A 20,165-nucleotide genomic window follows, 5' to 3' on the forward strand; every position below is an offset into this window, starting at 1 on the left:
CGGGCCGGGAGCGGCCACTGCACTCCAGTCTAAGTGACAGAGTGAGACTCCAACTCAAAAAAAAAAAAAAAAAAGAATAAGGGATGCCCATTGTATATAATGACATATAGTATTTTGTGGACATAATATTTTTATTCTGATGTTCAGTTACTCAGAAAAATTTTGTATCTGTATTACATGCTTATCACAACTAAAACCATACTTAATTCCATCTCCCAGAGATACCCACTGTTTAATGTGCTGATATATATCCTTCCAGACTTCTTACTTTGTATGCACAGTACATATGTATAATGTGTGTGCATGTGTATACACACACAGAGACATGTAGACTTGAAAATCTCTATCAAAATGATGTATTGAGGGCTGGGCATGGTGACTCACACCTGTGATCCCAGCACTTTGGAAGATGAGGCAGGAGGGTTGTTTGAGCCCAGGAGTTCAAGATCAGTGTGGGCAACACAAGGAGATCTTGTCTCTACAAAAAATAATTAGCTGAGTATGATATTGCGCACCTGTAGTTCCAGCTACTTGGGAGGCTGAGACAGAAGGATTGCCTGAACCCCAGAGGACAAGGCAGTCTGGGCGATAGAGTGAGACTCCAAATCTAAAAAAGAACCCAAAAGGTCAGGTATATTTTAGAAGTCCCCCTCATTCCATGAGCAAATTCTCTGTTTCACTGCTTGGAAGGGAAACTTTCTGTCTTGTTGCTGCTGTCAGTTGGCTTTGGCAAGATTATATTCTGTTTAGATCTCATTGTGAGATCAGTTATACAAATATATTTTTCTTTTAACAGGATACAGTAAAGAAGATTTATATAAGGGAAATAGGAGTAAAGCAAAGGTTAGTACCTAAAATCTAAAGCCTGTCAAGCATTCAGTGGATATTAGTTTTATGACTCACATTTGCGTTTAAAAGTATTTGAGGCCGGGCTAGGTGGCTCAGCCTGTAATCCCAGTGCTTTGGGAGGCCGAGGTGAGTGGATTGCCTGAGCCCGTGGGTTCGAGACCCGCCTGGGCAGCAAGACCTCATCTCTACAATAAATCAAAAAATCAGCCGGGCGTGGTAGCGCATGCCTGTAATTCTGGCTACTCGGAAGGCCGAGGCGGAGGGATAGCCGGAGCCCAGCAGGTCGAGGCTGCGGTGGCCGGGAGCGGCCACTGCACTCCAGTCTGGGCTACAGAGTGAGACTCCAACTCAAAAAAAAAAGTATTTGAAGCAACTTCACATAAAAATGCAAGACACTAGACTAAGCCGACTTTCCCCTCCTTTTTGGTAGCTTCTCTCTGACTATGTCTATCGAGATGCCGTACGTGATTGAATTCATTTCCAGCGACACACACGAGCTGAAACAGAAGGTTAGTGAGTCTTGGTCTGATTTGTTGAGAGCACTTATTTTAACATCACTTTTATTTAATCAAAGCGATGAATGTTCGTGGCCTAATAATGCCGACAGCAACTTCCAACAAGCAGCCAGTGGGTCCTGGCCCTGCCTTGCCCCCAAGCCATTCCATAGCCGTGAACCACGGGGAATATTTGAGCTGTTTCTCTGCCCTTGCCTCCAAGTCTTACATCATAATTTTTACTGCTTTTCCTTGATTCATCAGTTTCAGAAATTGTCTTGACTTCCAGTTGTAGTGGGTGAACTCAGCTCTGGCCCTTCCCACCCCTCCCCACTTCTCTCACCTTCATTCCCAAAGAGTCACCAAGTCAGTGTCTAAATTATCAGGATCACTGAACCAAGAAGTGTGTGATGGGGACGTTTTCTTCTCTTTTTAACTTCTATGTAGTATTTCCTAAGAAGAAATAAGTTGCCTTTTTCATTTGCTTAGCGTCTAGGCACTTTCTGTCCTTATGCTTCAACACATCCATTACTACCTCTCTCAGTACTGCTGTCCACACTGCTGGACACTTCAGAAAATCCACTTCCTGTGTTGCCCACTACCTTCCTCCTGGCTTCCCCTCCAGTGGCCATGACAGCCAGGCAGCCAGCATCCTAGGCCTTCATGTCGCCGTTCTCCTTTCCAGGCTTTTTGTCTTTATCCTTTTTCTTGATTTATTCCAAGCGGACAGAGCACAACCTCCATTAACTGCCCAAGTGAAAGTGAGTAGGCAGCAGAATGTGTTACCACACTGTAGATTCCTGGTGGTGCTGTGTCCATCCTGCCGTCTGACGGGTAGGTACAGCTGACGGCTGGCTTGTGACGTCACTCACTTGCTGTCCGGGGCGTTTGCCCTTTGTCCCTCAGCGCACAGACTGCAAGGCCGTGATCAACACTGTGGAAGGTAGCACCTTAGACAGCAGTGGATTCTCTCTCCGCATCGAGCTGTCAGATGCTTATCTCCCGAGAATGTGGGTGGAAAAACATCCGGAAAAAGAAAGCGAGGTATGCTCCGGTTACTTACTTATAAGTAGGAGGCAATGCTAGAAAAATATTCCAGAGCAAACAGGTTACTTAAGCTTAGAAATGATTGGTTGTCCTGAAAACTAACATTACAAAATGAATGCTCACACTCCAAGACTCAAAAAACACTAAATATACGTATGATATCAACATGACAAGCTTCTGAAGTTTCAGCCTTTGACCCTGTGAAGATCATCATTTTTGCCTCAGTCCCCACCACAAAGGACAGCTGCCAAGACAGTACTTCAGTTAGTCTGTATACTTTTTATACTTTTATTTTATTCTATCTTTATTTTTTTGCAGGAAGTTTATTAAGAATATAGAAAAGCTCCTAAGCGAGAGGGGACCTGAAAGAGGGTTGCCCACTTATTATACTTTTAAAATATTGGTATTACCGGGCTCGGTGGCTCAGCCTGTAATCCCGTGCCTTTGGGAGGCTGAGGTGAGTAGATTGCCTGAGCCTGCGGGTTCGAGACCCACCTGGGCAACTTGGCGAGACCTCATTTCTACAATAAATAAAAAATGACTCAGGCATGGTAACGCGCGCCTGTAGTTCCAGCTACTTGGAAGGCTGAGGCGGAAGGATCGCTGGAGCCCAGCAGGTCGAGGCTGCAGTGGCCGGGAGAGGCCACTGCACTCCAGTCTGGGTGACTGAGTGAGACTCCAACTAAAAAATAAATAAATAAATAAAATAAAATAAAATAAAATATTGGTATTGAAGAAACAGGTAGAAGGTGATTTATGGCTGACTATGGGACCATTTTGTGTGACTGTGACAGAGTCACTTCTGAAGCTACAAAAATTGAGGCCAGGCATGATGGGTCATACCTGTGATCCTAGCGCTTTGGGAAGTTGAGGCAGGAGGATCATGTGAGGCCAGGAGTTTGAGACTAGGCTGGGCAACATAGCAAAACTCGTCTCTAGAAAACAAAAAAATTTTAAAAATTTAATTTAATAAAAATTATAAAAATTATTTTTAAATTTATAGAAATAAAATAAAAGTGGAAACATGTAACAGTAATTGTACTTTAAGTACTGGTTAATAAAACAAAGGCACATGTATGTTTTAGCAATCCCAGTAGCATGTATATTCATTCCCTTTAGAACAGTATGAAGCCGGGCTTGGTGGCTCAGCCTGTAATCCCGCGCCTTTGGGAGGCTGAGGTGAGTGGATTGCCTGAGCCCGCGGGTTCGAGACCTGCCTGGGCAGTGAGACCTCATCTCTACAATAAGTCACAAAATCAGCCGGGCGTGGTAGTGCGTGCCTGTAATTCCGGCTACTCGGAAGGCTGAGGCAAAAGGATCACTGGAGCCCAGCAGGCGAGGCTGCGGTGGCCGGGAGCAGCCACTGCACTCCAGTCTGGGTGACAGAGTAAGACTCCAACTCAAACAAAAAAAAAAAAGAAAAAGTCATATTTGTTCACAGACTATGCTGATGCCATGTGATTTTTCAGATACTGATTCTGAATTAACTCTTGACCTCCTGGGAGTTCATGTCTTCTATGTGCCACACTCCAGGTTTGTTTTTTTTTTGTTTTGTTTTGTTTTTTGTTTTAGTTAGAGTCTCTGTCGTCCAGGCTGGAGTGCAGGGGTACGCTTATGGCCACCACAGCCTCAATCTGCTGGGCTCAAGTGATCCTTCGGCCTCAGCCTTTCAAGTAACTGGAACTACAGATGCACATTACCATGCCCAACTAATTTTTTTCATTTATTATAGAGACGAGGTCTCACCATGTTGCCCAGGCTGGTCTTGAACCCCTGGGCTTAGGCAATCCTCTTGCCTCGGCCTCCCTAAGTGCCGGGATTACAGACTTGAGCCACCGTGCTCGGCCCACACTCCAACTTTAACATGATGCTTCTCATCTGACCTCCCAGGAGGCCACTTGGTGTGGAATGCGTCTCATTCTTCTGTTTTCATAGCGTTATGGGCCTCCCTGAAAAGTTTTTGAACTGTCCAGGCAGCTCTTCCCCATGGAGTTGTAAGAAGTGCCCACCCACCTCCCCTCTTCTCCCAGGCCTGCATGCTTGTCTTCCAACCCAGCCTCGACACTGGCCTCTCCGAGCCTGCCAGCACGAACGAGGTGGTGATTTGTCTCGACTGCTCCAACTCCATGGAGGGTGTGACATTCCTGCAAGCCAAGCAGATTGCCTTGTACGCCCTGTCCCTGGTGGGTGAGAAGCAGAAAGTGAACATCATCCAGTTTGGCACAGGTGAGTGGGCTTGGGCTCTGGTCCCACATGTGCGTCCTCCTGTGTGAGCACGCAGTGGAACCCATGACCATCAGTGCCCAACCCTCCACGTTGGGTAGGAGGTGGCCTAGGATGAGAACGAAGTGCAAGAACTCTGGAGCTAAACCCCCAGGTCTAGATCCCAGCAGACCACTCACAAGGTCTGTGTGTTGCCTGGGACAGGCTGCTTGAACTTTTGCTGCCTCAGTTTCCCCATCTGTAATCTGCAGGTAATTGTCCCTAACTCACAATGTTGTGAGGACTGAGCTAATGTAGGTAAAGGATTTACAACAATGCCTGTTCCATGGCAGGTGAGATATAAATGTCACTATTGTTATTATTACCAACTGAACCAAATGCAGGACCCTCGGGCTGTTGAGTGGGAGGGTCCTGAGGCCAAGGACAGTATTTGTAATCAGCACAGTCACAGATATCTGTAAGGAGTGGCCTGAACCCAGAGGCTCGAGCCTAGCCTGGGCAACTTGGTGAGAACTCATCTCTTACAATAAATAAAAAAATCAACCAGGTATGGTGGTGTACACTTTAGTCACAGCTGCTTAGAAGACTGAGGGGGAAAGATCGCCTGAGCCCAGCAGGTCAAGGCTGTAGTAGCTATAGTTGTGCCACTGCACTCCAACCTGGGCAACAGAGTGAGACCCCAACTCACAAAAAAAGAAAAAAGAAATCTGTAAGGAGTGGTCTTAGGGAGCGTCGGGTCAGCACCCATAGAAGGTAGGTAATGCCGCCCCCAGGTGAGAGTCTGGGACCTCTCAGTTCCCAGAAGGTGACACTTCACAGAGGAGAGAAGGAGCTCAGATGGGATGAGGGGATGTTCCTGTCCTGCTGGTCCTCATCTTCTGTGACCCTAGCAGGCGGCCCAGCCCCTTCACAACAGAGCTGGGGTCTGCCACGGTGGGTCAGGGCTCACAGGAGTGCAAGGGCTGGGTGGAGACTGCCCTTACGGGCCGAGCTGCCCAGGCCATTGCAGCACCCGCGTCTGGCTTTGCACAAGGATGGAGGCGGAACAGAGGTCTACACGAGGAATCTGACTCAGAATGCTCGCGCGGTGCAGTGCGTAGATGGAGTGCACTACAGGAATCATGGAGAGGAATGCCCTGGTGAATGCCTTATGTGCTCATGATCAAATACCGTTGCCTGGGATGGAAGCTGAGCATGTGAACGCACAGTATTCTCTATGACAGCAGCCGTGGCGCGCAGCAGCCTTGCTCACTAGTGGTCAGCTGAGGATGCGGTAACAGCACCTCACTTCTACCTCGTCCACAGGTTACACTGAACTGTTTCCGTATCCTAAGGACATTACAGACTGTGATGCCCCTGCGGAGTTCATCATGGTGAGTCCTGGAGCCTCCCTACCTCTTCTGGGCCTTTCCTGTCAGGCTTTCGTGGGACAGTACAGGGCCTCCTCCCCAAGCACCCTTGACCCTTGGTTTTTTACTGCTGGCAGGCTCTTTATTTCATTAATAAAAGTGATGTAAACTCATTAAGGAAAACCAGGACATTAAAAAAGTAGAGCCGAATTAGCCGGGCGTGGTAGCATGCATCTGTAGTTTCAGCTACTTGGAAGGCTGAAGCGGAAGGATCGCTTGAGCCTAGCAGGTTGAGCCTGCGGTGGCCATGAGTGTGCCACTGCACTCCAGCCTGGGTGACAGAGTGAGACTCTGACTCAAATATACATAAATAGACAAATTTAAAAAGTAGAAAGAGGCCGGGCTTGGTGGCTCAGCCTGTAATCCCAGCACTTTGGGAGGCCGAGGTGAGTGGATTGCCTGAGCCCGCGGGTTCGAGACCTGCCTGGGCAACTTGGTGAGACTTCATCTCTACAATAAATCAAAAATTAGCTGGGTGTGGTAGCGCGCGCCTGTAGTTCCAGCTACTTGGAAGGCTGAGGCGGAAGGATCGCCGGGGCCCGGCAGGTTGAGGCTGCGGTGGCTGGGAGCGGCCACTGCACTCCAGTCTGGGTGACAGAGCGAGACTCCAACTTCAAAAAAAAAAAAAAAAAAGGTAGAAAGAAAGAAGACAGCCATGGTCCCACCACCCAGATGCAGCTAGCACTAACAGCTCTAGGATGCCCCTTTTATCCTTGTGTCCTTCTCTGCAAGTGGGAGGTGAGCCCGCACAACCAGCCGCCTCCATCCAAGCTGGCAAGCCGCATGCTTGGGTGGGACATTTCTTCCCGTAGATGTAAGACCTCTCCAGAGCTGTAAACAGCAGATAGGTGCCAGGTGATGTCGTAGTCACTGTGTGGCGTAAAATGAACTACAAAGATGAAGTCTAGTTGCTCCACAGACGCACAGCTGGGGAAGGGATATTCCTGACGAAGGCATTGTCTCCAACCCCCGTGGGATGGTGGAGCGTGTGTACATGGTGCCACACACTGGCCCAGGCCCAGCCGGCAGGATGTAACCCCTTCTTGCTTCCTCTAGTCAGCTGCACCAACCATGGGGAACACAGACTTCTGGAAGACCCTACGATACCTAAGCTTGCTGCATCCTTCTCACGGGGCACGGAGCATCCTCCTTGTGTCTGATGGGCACCTCCAGAATGAGGGCCTGACAGCACAGCTTGTGAAGAGGGGCCGTCCCCACACCAGGCTGTTTGCCTGTGGTGTCAGGTGAGTCTCGGAGAATTTGCTGCTCTAGGATGCCCCTTCTGTCCTTGTGTTCTTCTCTGCAAGCGGGAAGTGAACCCGCTTGCAGAGAAGGACACAAGACTCCAGGTGAGACCAGGCACAGTGGTGCACCTGTAATCCCAGTACTTTGGGAGGCCGAGGCAGGAGGATTGCCAGAGGCCAGGAGTTCAAGACCAGCCTGGGCAATATAGTAAGACCTCGTCTTTACAACATATCAAAAAGTTAGCCGGGCATGGTAGCACATGCCTGTAGCCAGCTACTCAACAAGCTAAGGTGGAAGCGTCACCTGAGCCCAGGTGTTCAAGACTGTAGTGAGCCATGGCGGTGCCACTGCACTCCAGCCTGGGTGACACAGTGAGACTCTGACTCCAAAAAAAAAAAAAAAAAAAGGCCCCAGGTGAAAAAGGCAGCTTATGGGGGGCGTTTTGTTGGCCTGCGCAGGACTTTTGAAAGTTTGGAAGTTGGCTGTGTATGTGGCTCATGCCTTTAATCCCAGCACTTTCGGAGGCTGAAGATCACTTGAGGTCAGGGGTTTGAGACCAGCCTGGGCAACATAGCGAGACCCCACCTCTACAAAAAAGTTAGCAGGGCATAGTGGCACATGCCTATAGTCCCAGCTACTTGGGAAACCGAGGCAGGAGGATCAGCTGAGCCCAGGAGGTTGAGGCTATGGTAAGCCGTGATCATGCTGCTGCCCTCCAGCCCGGGCAGCATAGTGAGATCCCATCTCAAAAAAAAAAAAAAAAAGTCCTCTGATATGTGGAAACATAAATTAGCCTCTAGATGTTCCCAATTGTTACCCTTTTATCTCCTTAACCTCAGCTTCAAAAGAGAAAATTCTCCCTCATGTAACATATCTCCTCCTGAGTTTTGAGCCCTTTCAACATTTCTCATGTGTTCTTCTAAAATGTTTCTAAAATGTCTTGAAAAGTAAAACATGTGAAATGTGATCAGTTCCACAGCAAATCGTCATGTCTTAAGAACATTGTCCAAGTGTGGTGCTGGAGTCTTTGAATATTTCAATGCAAAATCCAAACATTGTTGGAAAAAACAGGTATGTTTTCTAATCATCTTGATTCTAGTTTTGTACTTGCATGTGAAAGCACTGTCCTCCACGTCTAGGTGGTGGTGACTTCTGTGTCTCCTGGAGTGGAGAGGGGGCTACAGAGAGGCAAAAGCCACCAAATGTGTGAACCCCTGCAGCAGGGACCCTCATGTGGCACTGAGCAGGAGCTTTGTGGGTGCTTAATCAGGTCTTTCTCCTGACTCAGGGTTTGGCGACTGTCTTGTACAGTGTCATGGACTGATTTCTTACAAGTGAATTGTGATATATGTCTTGCTGGGATTCATTTCCTTGTTGTGACAATATGTACCATTTTTAACCATCTTTAAGTGGATAACCAGTGGTGTTGGCTACACTCACACTATTGTACAGCCATCACCTCCATCCATCTCCAGAACATGTCACCCTTTGGGACAGAAGCTCTGTACCCACTGAGTGCTACCTCCTTATTCCCTCCTGCCCTGCCCCTGCTAACCTTGGCCCTACTTTCTTGCTGCAAATTGGCCTGTTCCGGGTACCTCATACAGGCGGCTTCATACATCATTTGTCCTTCTGCAACTGGTTCATTTCACTGAGCACAGTGTCCCAAGGTCCCTCCGTGCTGTTGCACGAGTCCAAACTCCCCTTCTTTTTAAGGCTGTGGGGACACCACGTATGGGCCACCCACGGGTCATCGATGGAGGCTTGGGCTGCTTCTGCCCCGCGGTTGCTGTGCACGGTGCTGCAGTGAGCATTGGTGTCCAGGTGTCTCCTTGAGTCCCTGCTTTCAGTTCTGGGCACCCAGTCGTGGGATTGTTGGGTCATGTGGCCATTCCGTGTTTGGATGTTGCAGGGATCGCCATGCTGCCTGCCACAGAAGCTGCACATTGACATTCCTACCAGTAGTGTACCAGGTTCCAGTTTCTCCACATCCTTAGCAACACTCATTGCTTTTCTTTTCTTTTCTTTTCTTCCTTCCCTTTCTTCTTCCCTCCCTCTCTTCTTCCCTTTCCTCCTTCCCTCCTTTCATTCTCTCTCTCTCTTTTAAAAATAATGGTCATCACATTGGGCATAGAATCTCATTGTGTCTCATTAGGGACCTGCATTTCCCTAATGACTGATGGTGTTGAGCTTCACTTCCTTGCAGTTTGGCTACTGTGTATCTTCTTCAGGAAAATGTTTATTCGAGTCTTGGAATCTACTCCTGCCAGTAACACATATTAGTAATTAGTTAATGCATAATTTTAGGGTGCCTGGTTTGGTGGCTCACATCTGTAATCCCAGCACTTTGGGAGGCCAAGGCGGGACTGCTTGAGCCCAGGAGTTGGAGACCAGCCTGGGCAACATAGCAAGGCCTCGTTTCTACAAAAAAAAAAAAATTAGCGGGGCATGGTGGTGTGTATCTGTAGTCCCAGCTACTTGGGAGGCTGAGGCAGAAGGATCACCTGAGTCCAGGAGGTTGAGGCTGCGGTGAGCCATCATCTTGCCACTGCACTCCAGCCTGGTTGAGAACGAGTCCCTGACTCAAAAAAATAAATTATATTTAAAATCTTTTGGGAAAAATACTCTGTATTAGGAAGGGAAAAAGTGCCAAAGAGCTACAAAATCCCCAAAGGATAGAATAGAAACTTTAAGTGTTAAGTATTTTAGGATGTAACACTGAAAGCAAGAATTTCTCCGTAAACAGATAGAAGACCAGATGGCCAGGTTACGGGCTCCCAGCTGCCACTCTGTCTCTGTCAAATGGCAGCAACTCAGCTCAGATGTGCCCGAGCCCCTGCAGGCCCCTGCCCAGGTGCCTTCCTTGTTCCACAATGACCGGCTCCTGGTCTACGGGTTCGTCCCTCACTGCACTCAGGTATGGAGGCGCTGATGTCCTGTTATTGGAGGACACTGTGTGTCACACTGGTTGTCTTTCTTTTCTCTTTTCTTCCTTCTCCTTCTCCCCAGCAGCTTTCGTCCTTCTGGAAACATGGCTGGTGTTCAGCTGGGGTTCTGGGGAGGCTTCTAATTTTCACAGAAAGGGGAGAGGACATCACTGAAAGAATTGCTGCTAAACCATCCAAGACACCATGGACTAGGAAAGCTAATGAGGCCGGGTGTGGTGGCTCATGCCTGTAATCCCAGCACCTTGGGAGGCTGAGGCAGGAGGATTGCTTGAGGCCTGGAGGACAAGGCTGCAGTGAGCTATGATGGCACCGTTGCACTCCAGCCTGGACCACAGAGCAAGACCCTGTCTATAAAAACAAAAATTTTAGAAAAGGTAATGAGGAATCACTTTTTTCCCCATTTCAGGCAACTCTGAGTGCACTGATTCAAGAGAAAGAATTCTGTACAATGGTGTCAACTAGTGAACTTCAGAAGACAACTGGAACTGTAAGGTTCAAAACTTACTACAGACCCATTGTTTGAAACTTGCGATTTTGTATTTCCATGTATAATGCTCTGTATACTTCCTTTGCTGTTGTTTTTCTCTGTTGAAATTTCAGTACATGTTTGGAGACAGGTTATCTGTACACATGGAGACACCTTCCTTCCATTTCCAATGCAGGTGTTTTTCATCTGGGGCTCCTGGGTCTGGGTGTATCTACACGGGTGTCAGTGTGAATAAGTGTAGTTAAATCTGGTATTTCATACATGAAGATTTTCTAGAGAGGGTCTCAAAGATGTTCATGACTCAGTAGAAGTTAAATACTGCTATTTAATAAACTATTTAAAAATATTAATGATAGCACTTTTGGACTAAGAGTACACCATATAATGCCTGTAATCTTAGCACTTTGGGAAGCAGAGGCAAGAGAATTGCCTGAATCCAGAGGTTTGAGACCATAATGGGCAACTTGGCAAGACTCGTCACAAAAATAAATTTAAAAAGTAGTCAGGTGTGGTGCCATGCACCTTTGGTTCCAGCTACTTGGAAGGCTGAGGTGGAAGGATTACCTGAGGCCATAGGTTGAGGCTGTGGTGGCTGTAATCATGCCACTGACTCCAGCCTGGGTGACACAGTGAGACTCCTACTTCAACAACAACAAAGAAAGAGTACACCATATTCTATACTGAGGGTGTGTTTGCTTTTTTCCATCTTTGGATGAACCGCAAATGAATTCTGAAGGAAAAAACACCTCTACTCATCACACTTGTGGTTTCCAGCCCTGAGGATTTTTCTCAACCCATCCTCTCTTACCCCCTGCACAACCTACAGTTTAATTATACTCCAACATCAACTGCCCAGAGTCAGCACAGACCCCACAGGACAAGGGCCGCCCCCACTCCAGATACCACTCACAGTAGCTGGTCCCCCAGTCCCACATTTCTGGCTGGGCTGCAAGTTGGTTTCTACAGCCCTTCTCCAGGGTCAGTCATCTGCTGAACAGCCCGCAGAACGCAGGGAAGTAGCCCACTTACTGTTACTGATGTGTCACAAAGGACATATTACAAAGGATAGAAACAAACAGCCAGATTAAGGGGCACACAGGCGAGCGCTTGTCCCTGAGTGGAGGGGTGCTGGGTGCCACCCTCCTGGGTGTGGATGCCAATTGGGAAGCTCCCAGCCCCCTTCAGTTGGGGTCCTAATGCGGGTCTCATACAGAGGCTTGGTGGCTTGATCCCTGGCCCTTGGTGTTCAACTCTCCCCTCTCTGGGGAGGGGGGAGCTCCAGCCCCCTAATCACATGGCTGGTTCCCCCCAATCAGTCCCCACCCTAGGACTTGCCAAAAGCATCTCATTAACAAAAGCTCAGGTGTGGTTCCTAGGGGCTTGTTATGAATAACAGACATGTATTATTCTTTGCCATTGAATCATTATTATTGATTTGCTCCTTGCCAGTGACCTTTGGGTAGAACCTAAGGACAGCTTTATGTTGCTTTAACAATTGGATCTAAGGGGGGGTGTCAAATAATTTGACCTGGGAAGAGGTCTTTTTCCATCCGATCATAGTCTTTGTGGTTGTATTTCCTCTGTGAGTGGCGCCTTTTCCCTGAGGTGGGTGACTAGAAGCTGATGTGGCCACTGCAGTTGGTCCCACATCTCAGTCACCAGAGGGACTTGGTGGTGCTCAACATATGGCCCCCGCCTCAGGGCGCAGGACATTTTCAAGGGTGGACGCCAGGCAGCCAGCTTGTCCCACCATGGAAGGGCAATTTGGGATCTGAAATGAACTGGCAACATGGCCTTTTGTAGAAAAGGCAAAACTCTAGGGGAGGAAAACAAGAGGGGTGCTGGGGCTGGAGGTAACCATGTGGGGCACCGGGGACATTTTTAGGGTGCAGGGAATGTTCTGACTCTTCATTTAAGGGGTGGCCACACGACTGTTCCTCTGTTAAAACTCATCAAACTACATGTGAAAGGCATATATGTAAGTTTCATTGAGTCTCAAAGAGGATGTTCAGTGCAAATCCCTAGAGAGAAGCCACTTGCGTCTTTCCCTTTGCTGCCTAAACACAGATGCTTCACAGGCTGACGGCACGCGCGCTCATCAGAGACTACGAAGATGGCATTCTCCACGAGGATGAAGCCCGTCACGAGGTTCGCTCTTTTCATGTAAAACCCACTAGACGTCATTCCTGAGCATCCTTAGATTGATTTCTTGATGGAAATAGGAAGCGAGGCCAGCCTCACTGGATGGAGAATAGGAAGGTGGTATTGGGCACACGTCACCATGTCAGTGACATTGTGCCTGGAGCGTGGGGAGCGCAGTAGATGTTTGTTGAATGAATTAACGAAAGAGCAGATGTCAGTGGTTTCCTGAGAATTCTGTGATATTTGATTCGTCAGAAAGAGGTTGGAGCTGGGCTCAGAGAACACCCACGGCGTAGCCCTCCCATGTGGAGTCTGTAGTATTCCTGTCCTGCTGAGAGGCCCAGGTGCAGGATGGTATGTGGCCTGCCTAAGGACACAAGCAGAGACAAACCCACCTTCCTCCCTCCACAGACAGGGGCCACTCAGCAGGGCCACAGGGCCGTCCTGTTGGTCTCTCAGGAACCATGGTCTTAAGTGAGGGTGGGAGCACCAGTCTTCAGTGCCATCCCCAGAGAAGGTACCAGTGTGCCTCGCATGGCCCTGGGTACCCCTGGGAACGGCCACTTTTGGTGACAGATGGCCACCCAGTGTCTTCACCGTTCTCCCTGCACACCCTGGGATCAGCGGCTTTAATCTGTGTTTCTGGTTCCTCACCTTTTAAATGGGAGCTATGAACTGTGAAGGGAGGAAGCTCACTGTGTGTGTGAGGTCTGTGTAGATTACAGAGAGCTATACAAATAGAGTGACTTTTCCCATGACGTGGCTGAGTCCCTTGATCGCATTTGCAGGGAATGTTGTCAGCTACTTCAGTTACTTAAGTTTGATATTTAGTTTGAAATATCGATATTTAGTTTGAAATACTAACAAAATGATTTACTGTCATAGGAAAACACCTTTTTAGATCATTAATACTCTTAATTGGTCAGACACAGCTAAATAGCAATAAATCAAACAAGACATGATTTCATTCATCTTATTCTATCCTAGATGAAAAAACAAACCTTGAAGTCTCTGATTATTCAACTCAGTAAAGAAAACTCTCTCATCACACAGTTTACAAGCTTCGTGGCAGTTGAGAAAAGGGTACGTATTGTTGTTAATTCATGGCTGGGTTTTTTTATTTCTGCCTTCACGTTGGGAAAGTCAGTCCTGCTCTGATTGGTCGTAACAAGCCACGCCCTGGCTTGTGGCCTCCTGTCCACGGAGGGACTTAGGGTGATGTTCTGAAATGAGTTGCAGATGTTGTCATGTTTAATGTTACAATTATTAATTAGTCCCATGTGTGTTTTTAAGATATTCTACAATTTTGTTCCATTTTGATATTTCTCATCTTTTGAGAGAGCCAGTATGGTGACCTCTGTGGCTTGACCCATGCAGCTGCCTTCTCCCCCATGCCCCTACCCTTGTGACCTGAGACCCACGACCCAGTCCTGCACACAAACACACATATCCCAAACCAACTTCCATAGGCTTTAGGATGTAGTAATCATTTAACATGTTGGCATCTGTATTGATTAAACCCCACTATAATTTGATATAGGATGATCATGAGTTGCCATTTCCCGATATTCCAAATGTCTCTGAATTTATTGCCAAAGAAGACATAGACCTCCTGCCCTACATGAGCTGGCAGGGGGAGCCCCCAGACGCCGGCGCTGAGCAGGTGAGTGCCAATACCAACAAGTGACACTACAGTGTCATCTTTCCACGATGGCGAGGGGGACTCATTGCTAAAGTAGCCCCTTATTCCCTGTAATGCAGAAGTCCACTCCCCGATGGTGGAAAGGACTCACACATTTCTAAAAATGCTGTTGTTGCATTACTGAGAGTCGCCATCTATAAAGGGAGCTGTCCAGTACATCTGGGCCTGTGCTTTATTTGTGGACAGACTGTTACCCAGGACACTAAAGTCATTTCAGGAATACAAGGGGGGACCAAAAACAACCAGAATTATCTTTTGGAGGGTGAGCCCCTTGCAGTACAGGCTTCCCCCCTAGGTAAGTGTTCTAGGAACCCCTCGGCATCCATGGATCAGCTGTGTTTGGCATGTGATCCTTTTTTTGGAGATTCTTTCAATGCGTTTGGTCATTTCATGATGGGTGATTTGTGAGCGTCCTTCCCCACACCACGCTGAGTGTTCAGCAGTTTTTGACCAAAAACAGTATGACCCCCATTCCCCACCCTCCCTTTTCACCTGATCTCACTCCAAATAACATTTTTTTGTTTCCCTGGATGAAAAAAGTCTTCAAAGGGAAACGTTTTGCTGATGTATAAGAGGTTAAGCAAACAAACAAAATGGCAGGAGCACTAAAAGGCCTCAGAATTGACGAGTTCAGAAACTGTTTTGAAACACTGGAAAAAAGGTCTCGATTTTTTGGGGGGTCCCCCTTGTATAAGAGGATTGTCATGAAATTAGTGATGAGTCCTAGCTAGTAATCTAAATTCACCACCACTATTTCTTTTTTTATTTTTGAGTCGGAGTCTCACTCTGTCGCCCATGCTGGAGGGTGATGGCACATCTCACTTGCCACCGCAGCCTCAACCTCTGGGCTCTGGCAGTTCTTCCGCCTCAGCCTTCCAAGTAGCCGGAACTACAGGCGCATGCTACCATGCCCAGCTAAGTTTTGATTTATTGTAGAGACGAGGGCTTGCCAAGTTGCCCAGGCTGGTCTTAAACCTGCGAGCTCAGGCAATCCACTCGCCTCGGCCTCCTGAAGTGCTAGGAATACAGGCTGAGCCACTGAGCCCAGCCTACTATTTCTTAAAGTTTATACTGCTTTATACTGTGGCCCTTAGAGCCAGAAACATAATAGAAATTGAGAAATGTGACTTAATAAAAATTGGAAGCCGGGCTCGGTGGCTCAGCCTGTAATCCCGCGCCTTTGGGAGGCTGAGGTGAGTGGATTGCCTGAGCCCGCGGGTTCGAGACCCACCTGGGCAGCGAGACCTCATCTCTACAATAAATCAAAAAATCAGCCGGGCGTGGTAGCGCATGCCTGTAATTCCGGCTACTTGGAAGGCTGAGGCGGAAGGATCGCTGGAGCCCAGCAGGTCGAGGCTGCGGTGGCCGGGGAGCGGCCACTGCACTCCAGTCTGGGCGACAGAGTGAGACTCCAACTCAAAAAAAAAATAAAATAAAAAAATAAAAATAAATAAATAAATAAATAAAAATTGGAAGATAAATTCAAAAGCAAAGGAACAAAACAGTGCTGATAAGACTCTGAGGTCTCCAGGTTAGAGAAGTGAACGTTCCAATGTTTAAGAATTTAGACTCAGCCGGGCTTGGTGGCTCAGCCTGTAATCCCGTGCCTTTGGGAGGCTGAGGTGAGTGGATTGCCTGAGCCCACGGGTTCGAGACCCGCCTGGGCAACTTGGCGAGACCTCATCTCTACAATAAATAAAAAATTAGCCGGGCATGGTAGCGCACGGCTACTCAGAAGGCTGAGGCGGAATGATTGCCAGAGCCCAGCAGGTCGAGGCTGTGGTGGTCGGGAGCGGCCAGTCTGGGTGACAGAGTGAGACTCCAACTCAAAAAAAAAAAAAAAAGAATTTAGACTCTATGGGAAAGAACTCATAGGAAAGAAATCTTGAGAAAATAAAATATATGGGCTAGGTGTGGTGATTCACACCTATAATTCCAGCACTTTTGGAAGCTGAGGCAAAAGGACTGCTGGAGCCCAGGAGTTCGAGATCAGCTTAGGCAGCATTGTGAGACCTTGTCAACACAAAAAAATCAAAAATTTATCCAGGTGTGGTGGCACGTGCCTGGAGTCCCAGCTACTTGGGAGGCTACGGTGTGAAGAGCACTTGAACCTAGGAGGTTGAGTCTCTGATGACAGTGAGCGTGCCACTGCACTCCAGCCTGGGCAACAACAGAGTGAGACTCTAACTCAAAAAAAAAAAGAAAAGAAATGAAAATATGCAAAACTTTATTTGATCCATTATAAAGTGACTCAGGCCAGGCTTGGTGGCTCAGTCTGTATTCCCAGCACTTTGGGAGGCTGAGGCGAGTGGATTGCCTGAGCCCACGGGTTTGAGACCAGCCTGGGCAACTTGGCGAGACCTCGTCTCTATAATACATTAAAAATTAGCCGGGCATGGTAGTGTGCACCTGTAGTTCCAGCTACTTGGAAGACTGAGGCGCAAGGATCGCCGGAGCCCAGCAGGTCGATGCTGGGGTGGCCATGAGTGTGCCACTGTACTCCAGCCTGGACGGAGTAAGACTCCAACTCAAAAAAATATAGTGACTCAGTTAGGAATATTAAAAAGCACACTAGATAGTATTTGCTTTGCTCATAAAATTGTGTGTGGTGTGTTTGGATGGTAAACAGGAAGGAAGGCAGGGAGGGGCTGGTGGCTGGTGCCTGCAATCCCAGCACTTTAGAGGCCGAGGCAGGAAGACTGTTTCAGCCTCAGTTTGAGACCAGCCTGGGCAACATAGCGAGAACTTGTCTCTACAGAAAATCTACAGAAAATGTTGCCTATGCCTTGGAAATAGGTCGTAAAGAACAGCGTCTTTATTTTTATGGCAGACAGCATTCCATCATGTGGCTGTGCCCAAACTTCCTTAGCCATGTCGCTTATGGATGGACAGTGCGGTTTCCTGTTGGTAGCACCGCTGTGCTAATAATGACCCGCACCTGTGTTCTGCCCTGCACCGCAGTGCCTGGCTTCTTCACATGCTGGATCTTTGCAAGTCTGATAGGTGAAAGATGTATTGGCGACATTTAAATTCTCATTTCTTTCTCTGTGAATGAAGAGCATGTTTTATATTCTTATGGAACCTGTGTATTTCTATTTATGTCTTTTACCATTTTTACTGAGATTTTGGTCTTTTTTCATATTTATCTAAGGAAAACTTTCTATGTTAGGGAAATCAGCCGCAGATGATGTGAGTTGTAGACTTTTTTTTTTTTTTTTTTTGAGTTGGAGTCTCACTCTGTCGCCCAGACTGGAGTTCAGTGGCCGCTCCCGGCCACCGCAGCCTCGACCTGCTGGGCTCCGGCGATCCTTCCGCCTCACCCTTCCAAGTGGCTGGAACTACAGGCGCGCGCTACTACGCCTGGCTAATTTTTTGATTTATTGTAGAGATGAGGTCTCACCAAGCTGCCCAGGTGGGTCTTGAACCCGTGGGCTCAGGCAATCCACTCACCTCAGCCTCCCAAAGGCGCAGGATTACAGGCTGTGCCACCGAGCCCGGCTTCATATGGCTAATTTTTTTGATTTACTGTAGAGATGAGGTCTTGCCAAGTTGCCCAGGCTGGTCTCAAATTCTTGGGCTCAGGCAGTCCTCTTGCCTCCACCTCCCAAAGTGCTGGGATGACAGGTGTGAGCCACCATGTCCGGCTGTCATGTAGATTTGTAAATGCAGTCAAATTTTTAATCTTTGGTTTCTGCTTTTTGTTTTGTTTGGTTTTTTCATCATGCTTAGAAATGCTTTTCCTATTCAGAGATTACACTTTTTACATTTTTCCCTTTAAGTGGTTTTATATTTTAATTTTTCATCCAAGTAGAATTTATCCTGGTATGAAGTAAGAAGGGGGAGTCAACCTTATTCTTTTCTGGGTGGCCACTCGCTTTTCCCAGCATCTCTAGCAAATATTTCTCTTCCCGTTGATTGAAATGCTACTAAACTCCAAAGCTCTTAAGAGCTTTGCTGGACTATCTGCTCTGTTGTATTGACCCACTTGTTATAATTATTGTAGTTTTAGACAAGGCTTCAACATCTGATGGGTCTAGTTCATCACTATTGGTCTTTTTCAGTTTTCTTGCCTAATTAAAAAAAATTAACCAGGTAAGTATTATGTTTTGTCCTATGTTCTGTAGTATTAATTATTCAAGTGTATACTTGAAATTCAACTGAGTTGGGAAAAGACTTCCTTTTTTTAAAAAGCTCATGTGCATGGGTAAAATTACAGGCTAATCCAAAATATCTCAAGGACTTGTCATTCAATTTGGTTCACATGCAGCTTCTTTTTTTTTTTTTGAGTCGGAGTCTCACTCTGTCGGCCAGACTGGAGTACAGTGGCACGCTCACAGCCACCACAGCCTTGACTTGCTGGACTCAGGAGATCCTTCCACCTCAGCCTTCCAGGTAGCTGGAACCACAGGCACGCACCAACACACCCAGCTAATTTTTTGATTTATTGTAGAGATGAGTTCTGATCAAGTTGCCCAGCCTGGTCTTGAACTCCTGGGCTCAGGCAATCCTCTCACCTTGGCCTCCCAAAGTGCTGGTACCACAGGTGTGAGCAACTGTGCCCAGCTGAGGAGTGAGTCTAAGAACTGAGAGCGAAAGCTCTTCCAAAGCTCTCCAGGCCTGGGTTCCCACTTCCATGGGGTGAGAGCCTGCGCACATGGCCCGGAATGTCTCAGTGTTTTCAGCATCCTGACTACGTGAATGGTCCTGAGGCAGAGATGTGCCATCACTTGATGTTGGGGATGGCAGCCACTTGAAGAGCAATTGTTCTATGGACCCTTATGCTGTTTTCCCCAGTGTTAAGTGTTTGCTGCCAGACCCTCTGTCCTGTGTCCCCCAATGTTAAGCGTTTGCTTGGTGGGCCTTTGTTCTGTCTCCTGATGTTAAGCATTTGCTCCATGGACGCTTTGTCCTGTCTCCCCCGATGTTAAGAGTCGGTTCCATGGACGCATTGTCCTGTCTCCCCCATGCTGAGTGTTTGCTTGATGGATCCTTTGTCCTGTCTCCCCTGATGTTAAGCATCTGCTCCAGGGACCCTTTGTTCTGTGGTCCCCTGACATGAATCGTTTCCTCTTCTGGGCAGTCTTACCGGATCCAAGGATTACCTTCTCTCAAACAGAAATGTCTGTGGAAAAGAAAAAGGAAGCAGCCTAAGCAGGAAGGACCTGAAGACGTGGAAGCGTCAGGCTCGAGGGGGCCCACTTTTCCCTGCCGCCCGCAGTTGGCCGCGGGGGAGCTCTCTCCGGCAGAAGCTGAGGCGGGAGGCGCTTCTCCACCGGGGGCCCCCGCCGGCCTTTCTCTTGGGGCCGTCTGTCCCCGGCCCCTCGCCGCTGCGCCCGGCCCCGGCCCCGCGTCGCCCTCTCTTCCCAGCTCAGCTCCTTGGACCTCTCTCCAAGACGCCGCTGCTTCCTCCCTTCAGCTCCACTCGCTTCCGAGCAGCGCAGGCCGGGCCTGCGACGAGGCCGGCCTTCCGGAGGCAGTTTTCCTCCCCGCCGCGCCTCCCCCGCCTTTCTCGGGGTCGGCTTCCGTCCCCCCCACGCCTCTCCCGGGGGGGTCGTCTTCCCTTCCCGCACCGCCTCCCCCGGGGTCGACCGCCCTTCCCCTACCGCCTCCCCCACCGCC

At 48.3% G+C, this 20,165-nt stretch overlaps 1 protein-coding gene across 1 annotated transcript in view; it reads left to right on the forward strand.

The window, feature by feature from the left end:
• PARP4 (poly(ADP-ribose) polymerase family member 4) overlaps positions 1–20,165 on the forward strand; it is an 81,329-nt gene that overhangs the window by 46,509 nt on the left and 14,655 nt on the right. Inside the window, 14 exon segments of the mRNA XM_008056624.2 lie at positions 797–843; positions 1,280–1,358; positions 2,250–2,387; positions 4,421–4,616; positions 5,919–5,986; positions 7,079–7,266; positions 8,239–8,338; positions 10,014–10,184; positions 10,622–10,702; positions 12,770–12,850; positions 13,832–13,927; positions 14,385–14,507; positions 17,458–17,549; positions 19,627–20,060. Coding sequence (XP_008054815.1) covers positions 797–843; positions 1,280–1,358; positions 2,250–2,387; positions 4,421–4,616; positions 5,919–5,986; positions 7,079–7,266; positions 8,239–8,338; positions 10,014–10,184; positions 10,622–10,702; positions 12,770–12,850; positions 13,832–13,927; positions 14,385–14,507; positions 17,458–17,549; positions 19,627–20,060 — 1,894 coding nt within the window.

This window comes from Carlito syrichta, unplaced genomic scaffold (assembly GCF_000164805.1).
Source record: "Carlito syrichta isolate Samal-C Ts95f unplaced genomic scaffold, Tarsius_syrichta-2.0.1 Scaffold302419, whole genome shotgun sequence".
Classification (NCBI taxonomy): Eukaryota; Metazoa; Chordata; class Mammalia; order Primates; family Tarsiidae; genus Carlito; species Carlito syrichta.